The sequence below is a fragment of the Dunckerocampus dactyliophorus genome, chromosome 15 (assembly GCF_027744805.1).
Source record: "Dunckerocampus dactyliophorus isolate RoL2022-P2 chromosome 15, RoL_Ddac_1.1, whole genome shotgun sequence".
NCBI classification, from domain to species: domain Eukaryota; kingdom Metazoa; phylum Chordata; class Actinopteri; order Syngnathiformes; family Syngnathidae; genus Dunckerocampus; species Dunckerocampus dactyliophorus.
Genome location: NC_072833.1, coordinates 15,399,825 through 15,420,941, shown reverse-complemented (window position 1 = coordinate 15,420,941; position 21,117 = coordinate 15,399,825). Strand labels below are relative to the sequence as shown.

General features: G+C 42.4%; 3 protein-coding genes across 19 annotated transcripts in view; all 3 read right to left on the bottom strand.

Moving 5' to 3' along the window:
- The window catches only part of ehbp1l1a (EH domain binding protein 1-like 1a), a 31,580-nt gene extending 21,108 nt beyond the window's left edge, over positions 1-10,472 (bottom strand). For 8 of the 16 annotated variants that reach the window (XM_054753977.1, XM_054753984.1, XM_054753979.1 and 5 more), the window contains exons 1-11: positions 10,225-10,472; positions 4,628-4,685; positions 4,454-4,549; positions 4,331-4,384; positions 4,080-4,258; positions 2,135-2,280; positions 1,967-2,023; positions 1,239-1,439; positions 938-1,060; positions 747-869; positions 565-669 (exon numbers count right to left, since the gene is read on the bottom strand). In XM_054753977.1, coding sequence (XP_054609952.1) covers positions 565-669; positions 747-869; positions 938-1,060; positions 1,239-1,439; positions 1,967-2,023; positions 2,135-2,280; positions 4,080-4,258; positions 4,331-4,384; positions 4,454-4,549; positions 4,628-4,685; positions 10,225-10,328 — 1,246 coding nt within the window. In that variant the 5' untranslated portion in view covers positions 10,329-10,472. The remainder of the gene's footprint in view (positions 1-564; positions 670-746; positions 870-937; positions 1,061-1,238; positions 1,440-1,966; positions 2,024-2,134; positions 2,281-4,079; positions 4,259-4,330; positions 4,385-4,453; positions 4,550-4,627; positions 4,686-10,224) is intronic. The other 8 variants (XM_054753983.1, XM_054753989.1, XM_054753995.1 and 5 more) reach the window with 5 other exon arrangements.
- Positions 10,473-11,367: 895 nt separating this feature from the next.
- Positions 11,368-17,769, bottom strand: taf6l (TAF6-like RNA polymerase II, p300/CBP-associated factor (PCAF)-associated factor). 2 transcript variants are annotated; one of them, XM_054753851.1, is made up of 12 exons: positions 17,650-17,769; positions 17,041-17,202; positions 16,872-16,958; positions 16,647-16,797; positions 16,520-16,570; positions 16,369-16,463; positions 16,221-16,295; positions 15,324-15,544; positions 15,102-15,234; positions 14,912-15,040; positions 14,360-14,844; positions 11,368-14,297 (listed from the first exon to the last, which is right to left on the bottom strand). In XM_054753851.1, exons 2-12 carry the CDS (start codon positions 17,185-17,187, stop codon positions 13,964-13,966), a joined length of 1,908 nt encoding a protein of 635 aa, XP_054609826.1. In that variant the 5' UTR covers positions 17,188-17,202; positions 17,650-17,769; the 3' UTR covers positions 11,368-13,963. The 2 variants fall into 2 exon arrangements, with proteins under 2 accessions (XP_054609826.1, XP_054609827.1); XM_054753852.1 differs by having other exon boundaries at positions 16,872-16,953; positions 17,041-17,198; positions 17,650-17,764.
- A 650-nt stretch (positions 17,770-18,419) lies between these two features.
- Positions 18,420-20,915, bottom strand: cth1 (cysteine three histidine 1). Its single transcript, XM_054753113.1, has 2 exons — positions 20,717-20,915; positions 18,420-19,587 (listed from the first exon to the last, which is right to left on the bottom strand). The coding sequence occupies exons 1-2, from the start codon at positions 20,723-20,725 to the stop codon at positions 18,670-18,672; spliced, it is 927 nt and encodes a 308-aa protein (XP_054609088.1). The 5' UTR covers positions 20,726-20,915; the 3' UTR covers positions 18,420-18,669.
- Positions 20,916-21,117: the final 202 nt, after the last annotated feature.

Below are 21,117 nucleotides of genomic sequence, written 5' to 3'. Positions count from 1 at the left end.
TGGGTGAAAAACAAGAAAAAAACAGTTGTGAATCTGAGAGAAAACGGAAAATCAATCAAAACCATTACATTGGTCATAGTCAGTACAACCATCTGGAATGTCCAGAAAAATAAATATAGACCAATAGTGTACTACGTAACAGACATTGAAAAGGTTAACTAAGGACAACATCAGCAGTTGATGACAGAAACATTGTGAGAGCTGTGAACAAAGACCGTAAAACAACAGTGACATAAGCACCAAACTGCAGAGGGCAGAAGTGAAGGTATCACGATCTACAGTTCATACAAAACTTTATGAACGAATGCAGCTAGCCTCAAAAGTCAATCAGTCCATACAACTTTTGTCTCACAATTGTTTAGGCTCACCTCTGTACTTTTTGGCCTGTTTGGGTCTCATATTCGTCTTTTGACATCAAACACAAATGTTTGCAGGCTACAGCAAAAATAAAGAAATTGACCTCACTGTTCCAATACTTCTGGAGGGCACTGATTTAAATAAGAAATGTGACTTGTCATTAAATGCGAACTGGGATTATGGGGTTTCGATGAGGAGCAGCATTACATGGTGTCACTCTCTGCTGCCCGGGATGAAGAAACTTTGGTGAGAGAGCAGGCTGTCCTAGAGGGGTGTGACATTTAGGAGGCCTCCACTCACTCTGCCAGGAAGCTGGGGTAAAGAGAAGGAATGGAAGCATCGATTGACAGCAAAGGCAAAGAGCTGGCATATGCTGCCCCAGCCTATACCTGTGTCAGAGGCTGAGGGCAGACTGGAGGGTCTGGTCAGTGTTGAGCCATGCTCCACAACCTTGAGATGTCTTTGAGCAGCAGGAGCGTGCAGAGGTAAAAGAGGGCGGGAGCTGGAAGGAGCTGAGGAGGAAGTGATGGAAGATGATAAAGAAAATGACAGAGAAGCACATGAAAAGCTGTGTTTGTACCTGTTGGTGAGCTATCAGTGAAGGTGGGAGAGGAGAGGGAGGGATCAGAGGGCGATTGGGAAAGCATGAAGGTGGAGAATTCAGTGGGGATGTCACTGTGGAAGCTACGGGGCCGTTTGGGAGCTGGCACACAAGAAGAAGGGAATAAGCAAAAGTGAGAGAAGACAAGCCAAACTTTTAGAAGAGAGTTCAGTCATTGCAGGTTGTTAGTATGACAACATTCCCAGCTGCTCCTAATGGTTATACACATGACCTTTGAACTCTGGACAGCGTTTAAAATGTGACGGATTGTCACATGTACCTGATCCACAGCCTGGCTGGAAGATTTTGGGAAGTGCAGGAGGGTGAGCTTGTGTGAAGGCTGGCAATGAGTACGCATAGAGGGAGGGGGGTGCCTTATGGACAGCTGGGGGGTGTTGGGATTGAGGAAGAGGACGATGAGAAGGGACAAAGATGGAGGCGGAAACGCCCAGAGACCCTTTTCCATCCATCTCTGTATTTACTGGGTGAATGGGAAGGAAAGAGGACAGGGTGCAAGATGGAAATGAAGGATGCAGATGGTGAAGCCATAAGATGAAGTACAGTAGATCTCCACTATTCTTAGAGGTTATATTCCATCCATCCATCCATTTTCTATACCGCTTCTCCTCATTAGGGTCGCGGGGGCAAGATAGCAAAAATGTGAATAACGGACTAGTGAGTGCTAGTGATACTTTAGTCGCGCAGGGTGCCACCATCTTACACATCACTTTACACTTCTGTTGTTAAGTACATGTGTGCTGTATCATTTTGATGTATAGTACAGCTATGCCTTATTATTATCTATAAATTATTATAGACTTAGGGTGAATGAGATGTTTTTTTTGTGAAAACTCCTTTTCGGAGAGAAAATGCGAGTATGGGCTCATTTTCTCACAAATAAAAAATAATGCAAAAACTTTTCATTACAAATTTTTTTTTTAATATGCGAGGTAGCGAATACCGAATACGCGGGGATCCACTGTAGTAGAATTATGGTCAGGAGGTTACCTTGGGGCCCCGAGTCAACAGCAGGCCTCCAAGCTAGGTCATGTACTCTTGTAGAAGCTGAAAAGAAGAAGAACAAAGACAGAAACACGACGATAGAACATGAGAACGACTGAAGAGAGAAAACTGTCCAGTTGATGTTTGAGTTGAATTCCTTGTTTTAAGTGTTACCTAAGCCAGACCCAGCTTGTCCACTTCCAAAGCTTGCCCTTCTTTCCTCGGCTGCTTCCTCATCGCTGTCGTTAAAATCATCCAGATTCCCGATATCACTCTGCTTGAAACTCATCAGACTGGCCAGACTCTGCATGTCCTCATCACTGCAAGATATGAGAGATACAAACTTATCCACTCCTGATTAAAAACTAATCAAAAACCAGTTGAAAAACTGCAAGAAATTCCATTTTACATTTCTGTTGGATCATAGGAGGTTCAAAGTCAAGCTTCAAAATGCAAAAAGAAGAAATTGGAGTGAGACATTAAATTGTTTGAATAAGCAATATATTGCAAACAACCTAAACTAAAATAAGCTGTTCATCAGCAAATCAAAGGTTTAAGACTGTAGCTCAAAAAACTCTGAACCCCCCTAAAGTAGAAAAACTATTTTCAAAAAAGGACTAGGAATGAATAGCTGCGCCATTCTTGTTAATCGCCTCAAAAATTGTTTTCTAGGAGGCTAGTGGGAATGGTGGAGAAAGCTTCACGAAGGGAATAAATCCACATTTTTGGGAAGAGTTTGGATTTTAAAGGCTGTGGTCTTAAACTTTGGAACAGCTGATAAACAGCCTATTTCAGTTTAATAGTTGTGTGCAATAAATTGGTAAATGGTTTTTCAGTTGTATACCGTAAAGCACCGTGTATAAACCGCACTTTTTTTCCCACTGGTAAGAAGCAAAAAATTGGCGTGCGGTTTATACACGATGACAGTTCTGTGACCAGACGCAGAAATTGACTACAAGCCCATTTTAGAATAGCCGTCTGTGGGCCAGACAGTTGCTTTGACTTTAGCGCCCTCTGCTGTACAGTTGCTGAAAATGCTTGTGTATGCAATTTCTTTGTAACTTATCTGACGGCTGTCTGTATTTTCACACAGTGAAACGATCTCTATATACACTGAAGCTAACCTAAGCTTCCATTAAAACATTGCAGTTGTAAAATACAATACAACGTTGGAGTTTATTCAAATTCACACTGAAGCAATGCAGCATTATTTCTTTATTTTGATTTTTTATTATTATTATTATTATTAATCTGTGCTTAGCCATAATATTAAAGATCTAGATGCTGAAGTTCAGATTTCTCCTTTCTTCTTCTTTTTGAAATTGCTCAGTACCTTTACGCATGTTGATTTGAGATGAAAGAGTTGGCAAGCATTTATGAACTAAAAAATTTTTTTCCCCCGCCGTGAGCCTGAAAATGGGGGTGCGGTTAATACACGGGTGCGGTTTATACACAGTGCTTTACGGTAGTACTTTTCCACTTCTTTGGCACTCCACGCGCTTTGACACTCTTAGTACATATAACTACTGAGGACACAACATCAGGAGCAACTCGGGGTTCAGTGTCTTGCCCAAGTACACTTCGACACGATCACGGGAGGATCGAGGATCGAACCCGCACCCTTCAGGTTAGTGTTTATCTATCCATTCATTATACAATGTTATGGCAGACTAATTTGTTTATGTGCGTATTTTTGTTTGTTTATGTCAGTTTTATATGGATTATACTCTGTAAATATCCTTTCACTACATAATATTATGTCCGTTTTACTTCTTCTACTTCTTACCTGACAGAAAATGACACTGAATCCACTGACACTGAAAAGGACACTGAAGATTTTGGCTTTTAAAGGCTGTGGTCTTAAACTTTCGATGAGCTAATGAACAGCCTATTTCACTTTAATGGGCTTTTACAAATAAATTGCTTACTCGGAATGTTTTTGTCTCACTCTCATTTCTTCTTTTTGCATTTTTAAGCTCTACTTAGAACATCCTTAAAATCCAACAGTGCAAAATCCACATTCTTGCAATTTTTCAACTGGTCTTAAAATTTTGATCAGTAGTGCGCCGTACTAAATAACTTATACTCTATACTGTTTGAGATGTTGCAGCTGACTCACGTCGCTTTGCCCTCCTTGAGAAAGACGCAGGACAAGGTGAGTTTGAGAGTGGCCTCTTTCACTTTCACTGACAGAGGTTTCAACTTGAGTGCGAGGTCGCAGTGCGCTGGTGTGGCACTAGCGTACTTCTTCATGTTGACATCGGCAGAGGCCAGCACCTTCCTTCGCCCTTTTGTCTCCTGAAAAAATGAAGAAGAGGGAAGTGAACACAAGCACCTGAGAAAACACTGCCTGTGAAGTCAAAGACTCACATTCTCAATGACAAAAGTCCAATCTTTGTCCTCAAACTCCTCTGCAGCTGGCTCCTGGTGACAGAAAAAGAGCTTAGCAATGGTCTTGTCCACACTCAAGTTTCAAGAGAATGAGCTTGCTACCTTGAACAGCGTCACTGTAATGTCCAAACTCTCAGGGACCTGCCAGAGCACCAGACCTCTGTAAGGGTTCTGAATCCCTGGCTGCCAACTGTGGAGCTAAAAGTGGACAAAGTTAAGTTTGTCCATGTTTCTATTTTATAAAAACATATTGATATAAAATCTGTTTCTTAGTACCTTTGTGCTGTGACGTCTATTTCTTCGGATCCACACCACCCTCAACTTGTCTGGTTGCCTGGAATCACAGACGTCAACTGTTTTGATATCAAACCATCAACGTATGTGCGTTGATCGCAAAAAATGGTAATCCAGGGTAGCATTGTTCGTCAAAACTTTTTGCCAAAAGTTTACCTCGGTTTTCATACATTTTCTCAGTTCTCGTACAATATTTCACGTAACAAACTAGACTGTTTGCCCTGTACTGTATTGTTCCACAAAATCAAGCCCCCAAACAAAGCACCCTACACATTGCTGACTCACTGTCCATGCATTTTTAAATTAATGCGACTGCTAAATAATTCGCCATGGCCCCAAAGAAAGTTGCCAGTGTCAGCAATTTCATAAAGAAGGTGAGATACACTATTGAATTCAATCTCACCAGGATGTAGACTGAATACAGTACAGTGAATTCTTAGCATTAAAAAAATTTTTTTTACCACCTTAAAACTTGCAACAAACTCCAATATGAGGAATGTGTGACGATACAAAAAAAAAAAAAGCAAAGTGGTGTACTATTATAAAGAGGTATCCTTTATCACATTGCTAAGATATGGTCCCCGTTGCAATAGTGGAAAAACAGCTTTAAAAACCTGCTGAAAACGATGGACTCGCGATGTCCAGCGAGCTTCGCAGTCACAATTATTTAGCACGACAAGCTCTACCACAATTGTACAAGGAAGTTAGACAGACAGTTGCTAAGCATCATACAGTTGACAGGTTGGGTGTTCCTGGCACAAAATCAGGACATGCTTGTGTCTTGTAAAAATGTTTACCTAAAAAAATACTACTGTTGAATTTAAAGTACAGTAGTACCTCTCATAACGTAAACCTCCTTTTACGTAAATTCCACTGAAGGTAAAGAATTTATGTAAAGTTTTTGCATCGTATTACGTAAGAAATTCCATATAACGTAAAGCGTCAAGTCGGTGCAAGTTCAGAAATTCGATTTGAATAGCTCGCACGACAGAGAGAGGGAAACATTTTCCATGACTAACAGAGTACACTTGGTGACGCCTTCTGACGCTTCACGCTCTCATTGGCTGATTATCGGGACACCGCCTTCGCTCTCATCTCATTGGCTGATTATCGGGGCACCGCCTACGCTCTCATCTCATTGGCTGACTTATGCAGCACGTACGTGAGTTTGTGTGAGAAACAGGCTTCTCACTTCAACCTCCCTTCCTCATCGTAGTCGCCCTTAAACTAGTTGATTGTTTTTGTTTTTCAGTTTTATTCATTTACAGTAATCTTATTTATTACCTTATTTTATATTGGAATGTTACTGTACTATCGAGGGAAAGGCTTCTTGAGACGTCATCTGTACTTCTGTGAAGGTGTCGATGGACAACTCCTGTACGACTGAGAGCCTACACAGACGCGTTACTGTACTATGTTTATACTAACATTTTCTTATATTTTCCCACCATATTTGGTGGACTTTGAATATTTTGAATGGCCAAAGGAGTGAGTTTGGGAAGATCTTGGAACGGATTCGGCTATTTACATGTATTTTACGCTTCATATAACGTAAAAACCCAATAACGTAAACGTTCTCGGAACGCATTATTTACATTGTAGGGGCGTCTACTGTATTTTTGAGTTGCTGACCTTTTTTAATTTCCTCTTAAACCAGGCACGCCCTCATATTTTGCTCTTTTGTTATTAGCTGAGGATTTGATCATCATCAGCTAAAGGTTTGTTATAAAAAAAGATTATATCTGACTTTTTCTATATTTATTTCAAAAAGAGAATGGCCTACTTTATTTTAGAGCCTAGATTTAGATAAGATTTTTTATGTGCATCTTGCATGAAGTTTTAAAATTTCAAAAAACATCCTCATGTTAAGTATTTATTTTAATAAAACAACTTGACACGCATATTTGGCTTTGATTTTGTAAAAACTCACTTTGCTTAAAAAATATCGAGATTTATATCGTGTATCGATATTCACCCTAAATATATTGGGATATGAGTTTTGGTCCATATCGCCCAGCCCTAATTTGCGTTTGCATGTCCTTTCTGCTATTACCAAATGGCATTATTTTAGTGTTACTTAGGTTCAAGAATAATCTATTTTTAATCAAACCATCTTTTTAATATTGCCATTTCATATGTGACTTTTTCAATTAACTCTTGTGTGCTTTCCCCAGAACAAAAAGCAGTAGTATCATCTGCAAATAATACTAACTTTAAGTCTTTCCCCACTTTACAGACATTATGCATGGACATGTCACTGCAAATCTTATCCATTTATCGATCCATACAAAACCGTATCCTGCTGTCGCCCAAAGAACGAAAGTGACCAACAGAAACTGAAATAGAACATAGATTTAACACCTGCTGCACTTCTTGTTTGTCAGCGAACATGCCTCAGCGGCATGTCGACAAGCCTTTAAAAGGGACGTTCGGTGTGAGGAAAATGTAGCACATTGTTGGTGATCAAAAACGATGAGAGCAGAAGAAAGCGCTTGTTGCTGGAGGACAGTCTGTCCAGCTGATCCACATTTTACACATTCTTCTTCTTGGTTTAGACTGACACAACATTATGTCACATTATGCCAAGCTTCAGCTACACAGCCCACATGTTAATGTGCCCGATATAGAATAAATAGCATGCTGCTAGTAAACATCATGACAGGCTATTTAAACCAGAGGTTTCACCAATGAACAGTGAGGTTGAAACCCCCATTATATACTGTATTTTGGGCCTTAGGACGAGATGATAACATCAACAACAAAAAAAAAAAAAACAGGAAAAGTCACTGGTTAGCGCTCTGTATGACGGATTAAAACATGTTGTTGCTTGTGCATGTGTGTGTTCATCTGCTAGATGGGAAGCGAGGCCACAATGCAAGCCAGGGTTGGAGGACTAATGTATGAGTAAGCACAGTGGAATTAAAGCATAAGTCATTCAGTAATAGAATTTATTCTATCGTGTTTGCAGCCCTTAACTCAACATGGCAACGTCACAATGACTGTTAAACATGTGAACAAGATATTATTGCTTAAGGGTTATTTTGCTGTGAAAGAGGCGGTTTTGTGTTGTAAGCGTTGGCTGACCCACTTAGCAGGATGCCACAACACAAGCACAGCGCAGCTGCAGCATCTCAGCGTCAACAAGCCGTAAGTGTTGTCAAACACACTAAAATGGGCTGTGTTCACTTACCTTCAGGTGTAATATGTGTATGTATACAGTGGATCTCTGCATAGTCGCGATTATGGCAATTTTTTTTTTCCTCTCTGAAAATGTGTACTCACAGAAAATCCATCTCATTCACCCTAAGTTGGTAATAATGTATAATTACATGATAATAAAGCATAACATCTTCAGCATAATAATACAGCATACATGCACGATGTGACGTAGGTGTAAGATGGCGGTGCCCTAGGCGGCTGCAGCAAACCAGCTTGCGACAGTCAACTTTGTTCCAATCCAGCCACAAAACTCGCAACGAGGTGAACACAAGTTAATACAGTATATCATCGTAAGACGTTATTAGAATTGCGACAGGCAAGCAGTGAGGATTACAGTATGTTGACGCAGCATTAGAGGAACACCGGATTATCTCAGACTGCTAGCTGGGATGAACCAGCAAACTATGGCATAGCGGAACCGCATACCACCTAGGGCTGGGCGATTTTTTAAATATCGATATTTACTTTAAGCACAACACAAAAACCAACCATATCGTTGATATCGATATAGACTGGATTTGCACTGTATCTCCCTCATCCCTGCATGCAGGAGGAGGAAGAAGGGAGGAGGGGAGGAGCGAAACTCTGCGGCTCAAGTCGAAGCGACAGCGTCTGCGGTGGAAGAATGAGTCAGCAAGGAATAAGCAGTAGCTCAGTATTGTGGAGGTACTTCGAATTCAGAGCATAAAAAAACATTTATCACCACCATAAAACTCCAGTTCAAGGAACGTGTGAAGCTGTGCTCTGTCTGCTGCGCTCCTGTTACGTTCCTCATGAAAGGAAAAGCAAAGTGGTGTGCTATTATAAAGAGGTGTCCTATCACATTGCTAAGATATAGTCCCCGTTGCAACAATGGAAAAAATGGCTTTAAAAACCTGCTGAAAACAATGGCCTCGCGACATCCAATTATTTAGCACGACAAGCTCTACCACAAATGTACAAGGAAGTTAGACAGACAGTTGCTAAGCCTAATGCACTTGACAGGTTCGTGTTCTTGGCACAAAAATGTTTACCGAAAAAATACCACGGTTCGATTTAAAGTAGTTTTGAGTTGCTGACATTTCAAAATTTCCTCTTAAACCCGCCACTCCTTCATATTTTGTTCTTTTGTTATCAGCTGAGGATTTGAGCATAGCTAAACCTTTGTTATAAAAAAGATAATAATTGACTTTTTCTATTTATTTCAAAAAGAGAATGGCCTACTTTATTTTTTTATGTTTTTTACGTGCATCTTGTATGAGGCTTTAAAATGTCAAAAAACATTTACATATCTATTTTAATTAAACAACTTGGCACGCATATTTGGCTTTGATTTTGTCTGAACTCACTTTGCTTAAGTTATATATCGTATATCGATATTCACCCTAAATATATTGGGATATGAGTTTTGGTCCATATCGCCCAGCCCTAATACCACCTCTTGCAAATTTAGAGGCAGATGGAGGTGGCCTCACAGGAGACGGAAGCACTAGCCTTATAATCAGGCAAAAGGCTAGACCACGACTCAGATTCCACCTGTTCTCCTATCAAGCACCAATCATTATCATTAATTAGTGGCGACTACCTATACATTTTACAATTTGAAATGTGTTAAGCAAGTGTGTGAGGCATAATATAGGTCTTAAACCTGGATTAGGCTTTTATGTATTTAGCTTGTTAGCTTCCATGACGGTAGTGAACAATGGCAATTAAGGAGAGATGAGTGTTATTGGAAATGGACCTAATCAATGTGTTACAAAAGTCACTTTTATTGCAAATGTTGATCGCAAATCAGAGGGGAATGCCAACGTCATGCTAAGCAGGAGGGTTTGGAGGCGGAGAAGCATAAACTTGGCTTCATTAGTGTCAAAAATAGCAGGGATCTAATGTGATATGAACACTGCACTTAGTTCCTCAGGGTGCAAATTTTGACAGTGAAGTGCTGTCCTAAAGCGATTACTGTCATTGCGCAACTTGAAATGACAATCGTAATATTTGTCTTATTCTCGCCTTGTTAATTGTGAATTGCTGCCACTCGAGTTCGTTCCTCCTCTCTAGCTTAGTCTCCATCACTGCGCACTCACCATTTGGGGTGTGTTGAGTGCTACATCCGGGTACTGGCGGTTCACTGTCATTTTAGGTGTGAACGCACCTATAAACTCTAAATGCTAAGTGAAAGTACGGTATTTGAAACACAGCCACTAAATGTTAAGTTTATAAATGAAGTTATTCACTTTAAGAATTATTACTGAGTTAGTGAGCTATTTCCACAAGAAGTCAATACGTATATGAGCTTTTCCAACAACACGTTATAAAGTAAAACAAAATGGGAAATGATTCACGGTGTTTTTAAAGTTGATCGTTAGCATCTAGCTACTTACCATTTATTAGTACATTCTACAAGCAGCTCGTGAAAGGACGCAGCAAACTGGAACTTGGACGCCTTCTTCCCGACACGCTGAAGCCGCTTCCAAACGGAAGTCATGGTCGAATAATGATCTCAAACCCCTCAAGAAGGCGACATGAAGGGTGGTGGAAAGAAGAAGTGATGGAGAACCTGTCTTGTCTCGATGGATCTCTCCGGCTGACAGCCCAGGGTCTCGATTATCGTCAATTCACATCAATGCCAACCAGGACAAACCGGAAGCTAGGCTGGTACTGCTTTCAAAATACAATATTTTTGTTTCACAATAAAAGAACAAGGACGAACAAAATGTTTGCCATAGGCTACGTGGAAGTAATGTGTTCTGCAAAGCAATAAGACATGTCTATGTTGTTGCCTGATGATATATGAGCAAATCATCAAGAACACGTAACCGGAACTCAGTTTGTGTTTAAAATCACACCTTGACTTTTTTTTCTTAGTGTGAGACTTTTCATCTACATTTATTATGGCAGCCGAGTGAGCTACTTCCGTCTCTATTGAAACTGCTACTACAGTATACTTCTGCTTAAAATGAAAGGAGACGAAGGCCACGTTGATATTTTAAAACCTATTTTTAAAATTAGTAACAAAAAAAAGTTTGTATATATTTAAAGACAAAACTGTGTTATTTGTTATTAGCATCAACATTTCAGCTTTTTCTCTTTACACTGCATGCCTTTTTGCTCTATTTTTCCAGTTTTTGCTGGGGGTTTTTTGTGTTTAATTACATTTTTTACAATGTGCCACAGCCACAGGCCAATAAAAACACAAACCGCGGGCCACAAATGGCATCTGCAGTGTAAGACGCTTTACGTGTGAAGGTGATACAAGTTCATAGAAAACAAACAAGTGAGATGGTTTTCCGCCCCACATCATGCGTTATATTTTAGCTACGGCTCTATTTATAATCCAGAGCAGCTGGAAATATCATTTAGACTCTTACAACATAAACACCAGTCAACTGTTTGATATGCGATGATTTAAAACAGGGGTGTTCAAATTGCGACCCAGGGGGCAATTTGTAGCCCGCCGCTGACCCACGACACATTCTAAAAAATACAAGGAAACAATAAAAAAACGACAGCAAAACTTGAGACAGTTGCAGTGGGGTTTTTTTTAATAGTGGTATACCTCGGTTTTTGTTATTAATTTGTTCCAATGGGTCCTTCCAGAAAATAACCTATGTTAATACTTCTAATGTAGAACAAGGGGATAAAAAAAGGGATAAAGCTAACATTTAACGTAACTTTTACTTTGACTGAAGACTCTTGTTGGCAAGGACTTGAAGGGGAGGAGGGAAGGAGAGAGCATGGACAACTTTCTTTTGGCCCATGGTGGATTGTTTTGCAGCCATACCCAATTTTAAAAAGTAGAGATTTGTGGTGTACCTATGTTAGTTAGCAAAGAACAACAGAGTCAACCCGTGATGATGTCAGAAGAAGCTGAGGGACGATGACTTCCAGGTGGGAGTTGAGAGCATGCTAACAAGCACGTCTCTTGGGAAGACTGGCTTATTGAGGCATATGAGCTCAAAAGGCTAAAGTATGCAGAGCTGGTGTCGGAGTGCAGGAGCAAAGGCTGGAAAGCCTGCTGCGAACCAGTTGAAGTTGGGGGTTGGGGTTTTGCTGGCGGGTCATTACACCAAACCCTCAAACTCATTGGTGTAAAATATTACTTCTTTTTTTTTTTAAATTGTACAATTGATTTGAATCCTTACCAGGTTCGTCAGAGGTGTTTACGGCTTGTAAGGATATTTTCCATCCCAGTATTATGACTGTTTCGCAACTGCATGAGGACACTGCCTAACTTGTCCCACTACACGCTGATATGATCACACCCACACAATGATCATTCATAGTTGTATATACCCTCTTTGACCCGCTTGTCTTGAGTATCACACAGTCCTCCCACTGGGTGGACAAAGTGGGGAAACAGCTGCATTTGGGCGGGTTAAAATATGAAGATGGGAGAAGAGGGATATGTCTCTTTAAATGTGACTTTGCAAAACTATTCCAAGCTTTTATCCTGATTCTTGTGCTCGACTAAAACTGTTCAGAGGACATGCTAATTTAGTAGTTTTAAAGGGACAAAAGTGAGCTGAGAATGTCCCACTTGTGTCTTCAGTGAAGACCACATGAGTAATACTGAGATACACAAGTCCTTGTGTTCTTTTTGCTGCAGAAATCAAATCAACTCAAAATCTGCAAACTGCCGTCTAAAGTCAAGACAACATACATGTGTCCTGTTCCCAAGAACACGTCCATGCAGATTCAAATTTCATGCGTAGGAATGAGCGATTATATGCTTGGACATTATCCCAGCGAGAGCAACAGGATCCCAGTGGGTGTCATGCGCCACAATTCTATGTGGGACTTTTGTAAATATAGCCGGCATAAGCCAAACACCTGTCAGGTTTCCATCACAAGGCGGAGGGTAAGGTCACTCCACAGCCATGACACAGCAGTCTACACGGCCCTCGCAGTGCAAACATTTAAAGCAGGGGTATTCAAAGTGCGGTTCAGGGGCCATTTATGGCCCACAGCTCTTTCTTTTTAACATATTGTAAAAATAAAAGGAATTATTCATGATATTTTATTACATTATACAGTAATTTGTTCCCTAAAACACAAAGCTAAGATGTTTTAAATGTATCAAGGTGCCTCCCAAAAAGTTTGGACACCCCTGATCTAAAGAACAGTAAGCAATCAAACAGGTTGGAACGCAAAGTTTTCTGTCACATATTCAAAAATCCAAGGATGCAAGTGGGCCAATCCAGAATGCTCCATCACGGTTCGAACATTGCTCTCTGACTCTATCACGGTTTTTCAAACATTAATAAATTATCACTGTTTCGTGGTTGACTACAGCCTACTATTAGTACAAAAACTATGCATATTTAAGCAAACTGTGCATATTTACTGCCCAAATTAAGCATTTTCAAGCATAAAATGGCTAAATGATCTAAAATACAAATACAGTATACTGTATGCCATTATGATCAACTTGTGAATGCAGTATTCTACATTGGTCACTAGGTGTCAGTAATTGTTCAGTGAGACCACCGCAGAAGCACCAGACTTGAACCACCGGCTTTCATTGCAGGGTTAAATGATCTCACAACAAGCACAATAATAAAAATAATCATAATAACACGGGTTACTGCTGAGGAAAAATCCCACAACAACCAAAAACTCAACTCTAAACTCTCAACATCACTTCCTGTCCGCCATCGATTCTGCTCCCCTACAAGGTAAACTGTAGTAAATGGGTTATTTTCTCTATTTACTATATTGGTATATACGGATATACAAGCGGTAAGATGGCTACATGGGTGTTATTTCATGTCAAGATGGCTCGAATGTTAAAAAATGTATCAGAAGATCGTACAGGTTTGGGAAACAGGTTTTTTTTTAATAAATATTCAATTTATAAGGAATGCTAATTTGCGGAAATTCACTTTTATTCACAATTAACTTGCATGTCAGCTTTGTGCTGTTTGCATCACTATTTCAAACTTTCTCTCCTGATGTTATGCCTTTTTCCCCATTTACGTTGTTTTTTTTGTGATTGTATTTTTAGAATGTGCGGGCCAATAATGAGCTGTGGGCCGCAAATTACCACATTGCAACCACATTTACCAACAAAAAGCAAGGACATGACAAAAAAAGTTGAAGAAAATCTTGAATGAAAATTGTCTAAAGAGGGAGGTGGAGGGAATAGTGGGAGCGAGCCCAGCGGCGAACAGGTTTCCCCACCCTGCCAATGACAGGCAGCTTGTGGGCGTAGGTGCGTGGCGGCACTGTGGTGAGGGCCGGAGTCGGAGCAAATGTGGTCTGAAAAGGCCGTCGGCCTCGGCAACTGCGTCCCATTTGTCTGCCGCCGATGAGGAAGGAGAAAGTCAGAGGACCCGACTGATGAGACATGAAGCGAGCTTTGGGGAAAACATCCCGGGATGGACCCGCCTGGCGCTGGCCTGTACGGGAAGCGGAGGACCGAGAGCGCTGCATGGAAGAAGAGCGAGCCAAAGACCTGATGGGGAAAATAATAATGTAGATTTTTGTTTTTTTGCGAAAAGGGAGGGCGTGTTCTACCTTCCGGATCCAGTCAGAGCCAGGCTGGGAGGTGGTGGCTCCGTCCTAGGACTCCCATCATGCCTGGGGCTGATGTTCAGATTGGCTGTGAGCTGGGGCATCTTCCGGGCAGCGTCAGGGTTAGAGGAGGGTCCAGGGGGATCCTTCCTGGCGTCACCAAGCCGGGCTGCCCTGCTGCCAAAACCATGTCCGGTACTGAACCTGACAGCTAAACTGTCTCCAAAGAAGGAGTAGAGTTCACAGTACATGGCGGGGAGCGGCACAGGGGTCCAGTCTTCCCATGGGCAGCCAGCACCGCCAGCCTGGAGGTGGCTGGCAATTCCCAATGCTGCCTCAGAGAGAGGTTCTGGAGGCGGGCTAAGACCTGGGGAGCTCACCCTGTAACCCAAAACACCTGCTGCCGAGCCCAGCAGAGCGCTGGAGCCTCCGTCTGCAGGCTGGGACAGAGACAGCGCCTTCATCTTTAGCAGGCGCTCTACTGCCACCTACAGGACACACAGAAGAACTGCACATCACTTCTTTTTCATGAACATTGCAGAAAGATAGACGTACCAAGATGGCTCCATAGACCTTGTGTCCGTCTGCTTTGACCTGGGCATTAGACACAGAGTAGTCATCCAGTACGGCCTGGAGGTTGGCCCAGTAGGCAGGAAGATGCGGGAAGAGAACCCTTTCAACAGCCTGGAAAGGAAAACAAATGATTCCACGCTGATGTGGTGTGCTTCTAGAACATGAAGCATACCTTCCATCCCAGAGCATGGAGGCCCACCACAGCGCCGTAGTGGGAGCAAAGCGGTCTTACAGGGTCCGACAGAACCTTTTGCAGAGACAGCAGAATCTGGTGGTAGAGCCCACTCACCAGATCGCCGTGAGTCCTGGAAGGAACACACAGCTGCCATTACGTAACATAGCACATTGCGATGTTGACTTTTATTTTGAAGACCAACAAAACCGAGGCCCTCACCAAAAGATGTGACTGAGGAGCAGCGCTGCGTAGTCCCGGAGGGTCCAGTGGTCGTTGAGAGGGTTGATGGAGGCCGCCAGAGGCTCCAGGATGCAGTACATGACACTGGACACCAGGCTGCGCACATACGAGCCCAGGTACAGGTAGGGGTTCTGGACCAGGCTCTTCACCATGTGCAGGAGCCTGTTGAGCTGCTCCAGGTCATGGCTCACAGACTTAACCTGACACAAAGAAAAAAAAAATAGTACTACTGCCACTGGGGGGAAGATTTTCAAGGCTATCTGAATATTTTATAATTACATAATTCCCTGTGACGTCTGACGTAATAATAAATTTTTTTCCTAATATTCTCGCGATCACCCGGCAAAGTTCCAAAGATCGACTAGTAGCTCGCGCTCGACGGGCTGGTGACCCTTGCTCTATACCCACTATGCCGCCGCTCAGAATTATTAAACACATTTTAATTTTAGATTTACACTATATGGTATTGTACTTAGAAAATGTGAAGTTAAAGGCTGGAAAATGTTAAGTGAATTGACTTGTGCAACGGCGCCCTCTGTTGGATTAATAGCTGCAGCACTCTTAGATAGCGCCAAACAACTTTCTATTAAAAGTTACCCCCAAAAAAAGTCAAATTTGCAGCAGAAAAAATAAATCTGCAAACATGCGGGGCAGCTAATGCAGAACGCCAAAAATGCAGGAATCTACTGTAATACAAAGATGTGTATAGCTTAGTATATACTGACCTACATTTAATACGTTTTAGCATTTTTTATGTGCACAGTGTATCAAAGTCCCACACGCACATTCTTCAATGTTCCTGTATGCAGCCCTCGGTGGTCACCTTCAAGGTATAAAAAAATCAGTAAAATTCATGATGGCCATTGCCAGGCTTACCCCACTGATGACATAAACAAAGTAAGGAAGCAAGGCGGCCATTTTGGAGTTGGACTGGAGGTCAAGCAGAGCCACCTGGACAACAAGAGGAGACACTGAGGTGGTGGTTTTTCACATTAGTGTGTGACATGAATAATATGCAAAGGACCTTCATGAGGTGGGGGTCCTCTCCCAGGATGGCCCGTGTCATCTGCTGGTAGTACTTCAACAAGTCATCCGACAAAGACTGGACTGCTGAGGGAACTTGGAGGAAAAACATCAATTAGTGAATGTTTTGGAGTCAACAGCGTAGGTCTTACCTGTTCCCTGAGCATCCACATTGCCTTTCCCATCCAGGTACGACACACTCACTAAGAGGATGGATATAAACAATTAGGGAGGCGTTTTTCTCATGCGAGTCATGTGATAAGCGGTCCTTAACAGTACCTCGCACCATGGTCTCGGCACAGCCTTTGGGAATGTTGGTGGCCAGAGCCAACTCCACCAGGTTGATGTCACGCTCCTCAGTGAAAAACAGCTCGCCTTCTTTCAAGGAGCGGAACGGCAGGACATCTTGAGAGCCGTAACCACAGACAGCCTAGTGAACATTCACACACACATTATTGTAAGTTGTGCCTAAGAAAGTGTACTGTGTGTTATTCAAGCAAGAACCTCCACGTTGCTCCAGCGGAGAGCTCTATTAAAGTCCTCCACTGTCAGCTTCCTTCTCTTGGCATGTCTCATGAACTGAGAGCTGCTCTGCAACACAACACAACCACTACTTAAGTGTAGACAAAACAGCATGCACCCGTTTCTCAGCTTTGCTTCATGCTACACTCACCTGCGTGGCCTCCCTCAGCCGGTAACACACGTCCTCAGCCAGCAGGGCGGCCACGTCGTCGCCGAGCTCCACGCCAGCACTCTCCGCCATCAGTTTGACCGAGTCGCGAGAAACTTCCGCAAAGCGTCGCTCTTCTCGCTCCGCCATTGTCACGGCGTCTGTCTATAACAGGGTCACAATTTTAACGCTGATATTTCAACAATGACGCGCGTAAAGGTGATGGAACATACCCGGAATTCACCAACAAACATATGGGATAGAATTCCCGCTCTTCAGGGGTTGTTGATCACCCGTGTGTCTATTTTATTGACTGGATTTACTTAAAATTATTGCGTTTTTCATCGAGGTTTGGGTTTGGTGGACGGTTATATTTGCTGTAGTTTAGGTTGTACATTCGTATTTTCCACAATTAACTTATTGAGAGGCGGTGATATAAAAGTACAGATTTGTTTAGAAGCACGTTATCAAATATATTAGTGCCACAAAGCGTGTGCAACTCGCGCTATGACGCTACCCGTCTTAGCTAGCTACAATCAAGCAACGCAAGAAAAGCATTAGCTTACAATTGGCATGCAGACTACTTGGTTATATATAATAGTTACCGCTTACCTTATTAAACAGATGTAGTTTGAATATCCACAGTCATGAGGAAAGTTTTGTTGAAAGCTGCAGCTCTATAGCGTCGACCGCCATAGTAGTGAAATATGTGACGTTAGCGAACGAGTCGACTCTTTTGAACGGCTCTTTAGTGACTGAAGATAACCAATTCTGTTGCAAATACGAGGGACTCGTTTGCATATACAAATTATTTTGAGTCTGAGCTGTCCTTGGACACAAGATGGAATTTATAGCTCTTTGAAGGGAGCCAGTTCAAAAGACTGGCCTGTTATATATTTTTTTTAAGTCCCTCTCTTTTTTTTTTTCCACAGGAAGTGTCCCATGTGGAGGACAGTATGTGCCATTGAGGGTTGAGAGTAAAGTTTTAGCTTGTGGCCGCAACATTAGCCCATGTTATGATTGCTTTTGTGCCTGTTGTGGGGATTTAAACCTGCACTCAAAGCCCGTTCCAGCAATCAAGTCAAATGCTTGTATGACTCAATTACTGACACCTAGTGACAGGGGTAGAACACTACATTCACAATTTAAATCCATCTTTATGGTTTAAGTTTCTGTTTTAGTTAATTAATCCATTTTTATACTTGAAAATGCTTAACTTGGGCAAAACAAAAAAAAAAAAAGTGTACAAATTTAATAGGCTTGAAAAACCATGAGTGAAGCTGCAAAATTTGAAACACTGGTTTGAACATTGCTGCCCCCATGCAGTGAAGACCACACCTTTAAGAAAAAAAAGTAGGCATTTTAAAATTTATTTATGTTGACAGGCATTTCTCACTTCATTAATAAAAGTATGTACAATAGTTTTAAAAATTAAGTTACACTCATAGCTGTAGTGATGCAGAATTGTTCACTTGACTGACCGAAGGGGGGGGAATAAATCCATATCCAACTATAAAAATTAAACAGGTATAAAAAAAAAAAAAAAAAAATTTAAAAATAAAAAAAAAACCACATAAAAGTTGATGCTATGAGGAAAAGGTAAAACAAAAACCACTTCAATTGCGGCCACATTCAGTCACACTTGTCCCACACGTCGTGGGCCTTGTTGCCCTCCAGCTGCTGCAGGTGAAGAGCCAGCGGTAGCAGCAGGTTGCTCAGGTGCTGGCTGGAGAAAGTGAATGCGTTGTGGGCTGTGGCCTCCGCCGGTGGGGTGGCCAATGGGGAGGTCGAGGACGGCGACGACTGAGTGGAGGAGCTGGATAAGGCGAACGGGGACGTTGGGGATGACAGGCCGGCGCTGCCTGGAGACAGCTGAGAGGAGAGATTGTGCTTGGAGCTTCTCACCTTGTTGGGGAGGCCGTGTTGGAAGTGGCAGCGTGTCCCGTACAGGCAGAAGCCAAAAGAACTGAAGGTGCGGCACAGGGCACCTCTGGGCTTCCACTCCCTGCCTGGTTGGTGCACTTGGGTCTTGTCACTGCCATCTGTCGACTCTGACGCACTCCTGCTGGCCTCATAGTCCTCCACGTGCAGGAAGCTGCACCGTGTGCCATAGGGGCAGACTCCAAAGGTGCGGTAGTTGCGGCAGGGTATGTTCCTGCGGCCACGTGGGGCAGGGCGTTGCTCAGTGGGGCCGTGGACAAAGAGGCAGCGGCTTCCGTAGCAGCAGTGGCCCGCTGTGTGGAAGGTGCGGCACAGCTCCGTCTTGTACTTGGGGTGGCGGGAGGGCACACGGAGGTCATGGATGCCATGGGCGAATTGGCAGCGCTCTGCATACTGGCAGACGCCAGAGGAGGCATAGCGGCTGCACAGTTCCGTCTTGTAGCGGGTGGAGCACACCCATGGGATGAGGGGGAAGGGTGAGTCCAGGACAGGGAGGAGGGCTTTGACCAGGGAAAGATTTTCACCTCCATCTGGTTCCTCACTGGAGAGAAGATTGTGGACCAGCTCCTCGTCATGGCAGGCAGGAAGAAACAAGTCGTCACTGCTAGCCTGAAACATTGAAGAAAACATTTAGAATAGTTAGCACTTGTGAGCTTGTTTGAGTACTGGGGATCCCCCCCCCCCCCAAAATAAGGCTAACACTGGTTGTATTTTTACACTTCGGATACTGGTTTATCATCTTTAAGACTTTCCATTTCAATTACATTTATGCAGATTAAAAAAAAAAAAAGTGCAGTTTGCCTTGGTTATGTAGTGCATGGGGGCACTAACCCTCAAATTATTCCATCACTGAAAGCTATGCCCCAATACCACATATTTACCATGATTGTCAGCCAACAGCAGCGATTTGGCAAAGTTTAGCTGCCGACATCACCATCACTGAATGTATATTTTATCATATCCACACAATGGCTCCAAATTGTCAGTCACTTCGGATACTGCTGTTGTGTTTGCACACGCCATTTACTAAGTGACTACCAGACAGCAGTAAGTGAAAGCTCATTTGGGTGGAATGCAATGTTTACAAAGCTTAACTTTGCCTTGCGACAAATACACATTTTTTGTAATATGTAACATTTGCTGGCCGGTGGTGGTGTTCTATTTTTCTGGTGTCATTTGAGGCCAAAGAGGGACAGCACCATACGTACAGAATGGCCAAAAAGTGAAGCCAAAATTCAACCCATTCAGAGATCACATCACAGACTGGGATAAAAAGGTACATAATTGGATTACCTATCCATTTATCGCTGAAATTGTGAGGTGAAATACCATTTTTTGACCCGGTATTATTCAGTCATGTTGGGGTAGGTCCTGTCATGTTCGCAACACCCAATGACTTTGTGTGTGGTGACCCACTCACCAATTATGTTAAAATTTCAGTCAATTAAAAAATAACGTTCCAATACTTTCCATATGCTGAAATCTACAAGTGTTGAAAAAGTTACTGTAACCTCTATAATACTGAAGTTAGCAAAGTGAATTAGGCATCAAATTAAAAGGTCTTTCGGTGCTTTGTATGGTTAGATTGATTACAGGCATGAGATTACACAAATCAGAAATTTGCAACATACCTACAGACTTGCCGTTCAGGCAATTTTTCAATTGTGAATTCCCCTCATGATTAATAAAGTTCTGCAATACAAACACAACAAATTTGCTTATTTTTAAAGTGGCTTACCTCAGTCATAGCTACTGAGCAGTCAGGTGAGGGGTAAAATGGAAACCTTGAAAGACGGCAAGTTTTGTTTTTGTGTTGTGTGTTGTTGAAATAATTAAGATTTTTGGCGCGGACCCGAACGCTGCTCCGTTGTCGAGTCTCAAGCGAAGAGAAAGTGATCACGGTCGTCTTTTAAAGCAACTCTGTTTCAAACGAGCATCAGGTGCGCGTCTGCTTGACCTTACCGGAAGTGGTGGGCGGTCCTAAGGTGGTCTCGAGACCGGAAAAGGCTAATCGGGTTGGCAATTTTAGATAAACACTTTCTTAAAACTTTACTCTTGCTAGAGAAGCTACATTTACAGTATACAGTAGTACCTACAGTGTAGTACAAACAAGAATCAAAACGTTTATGTAAAAAGGAA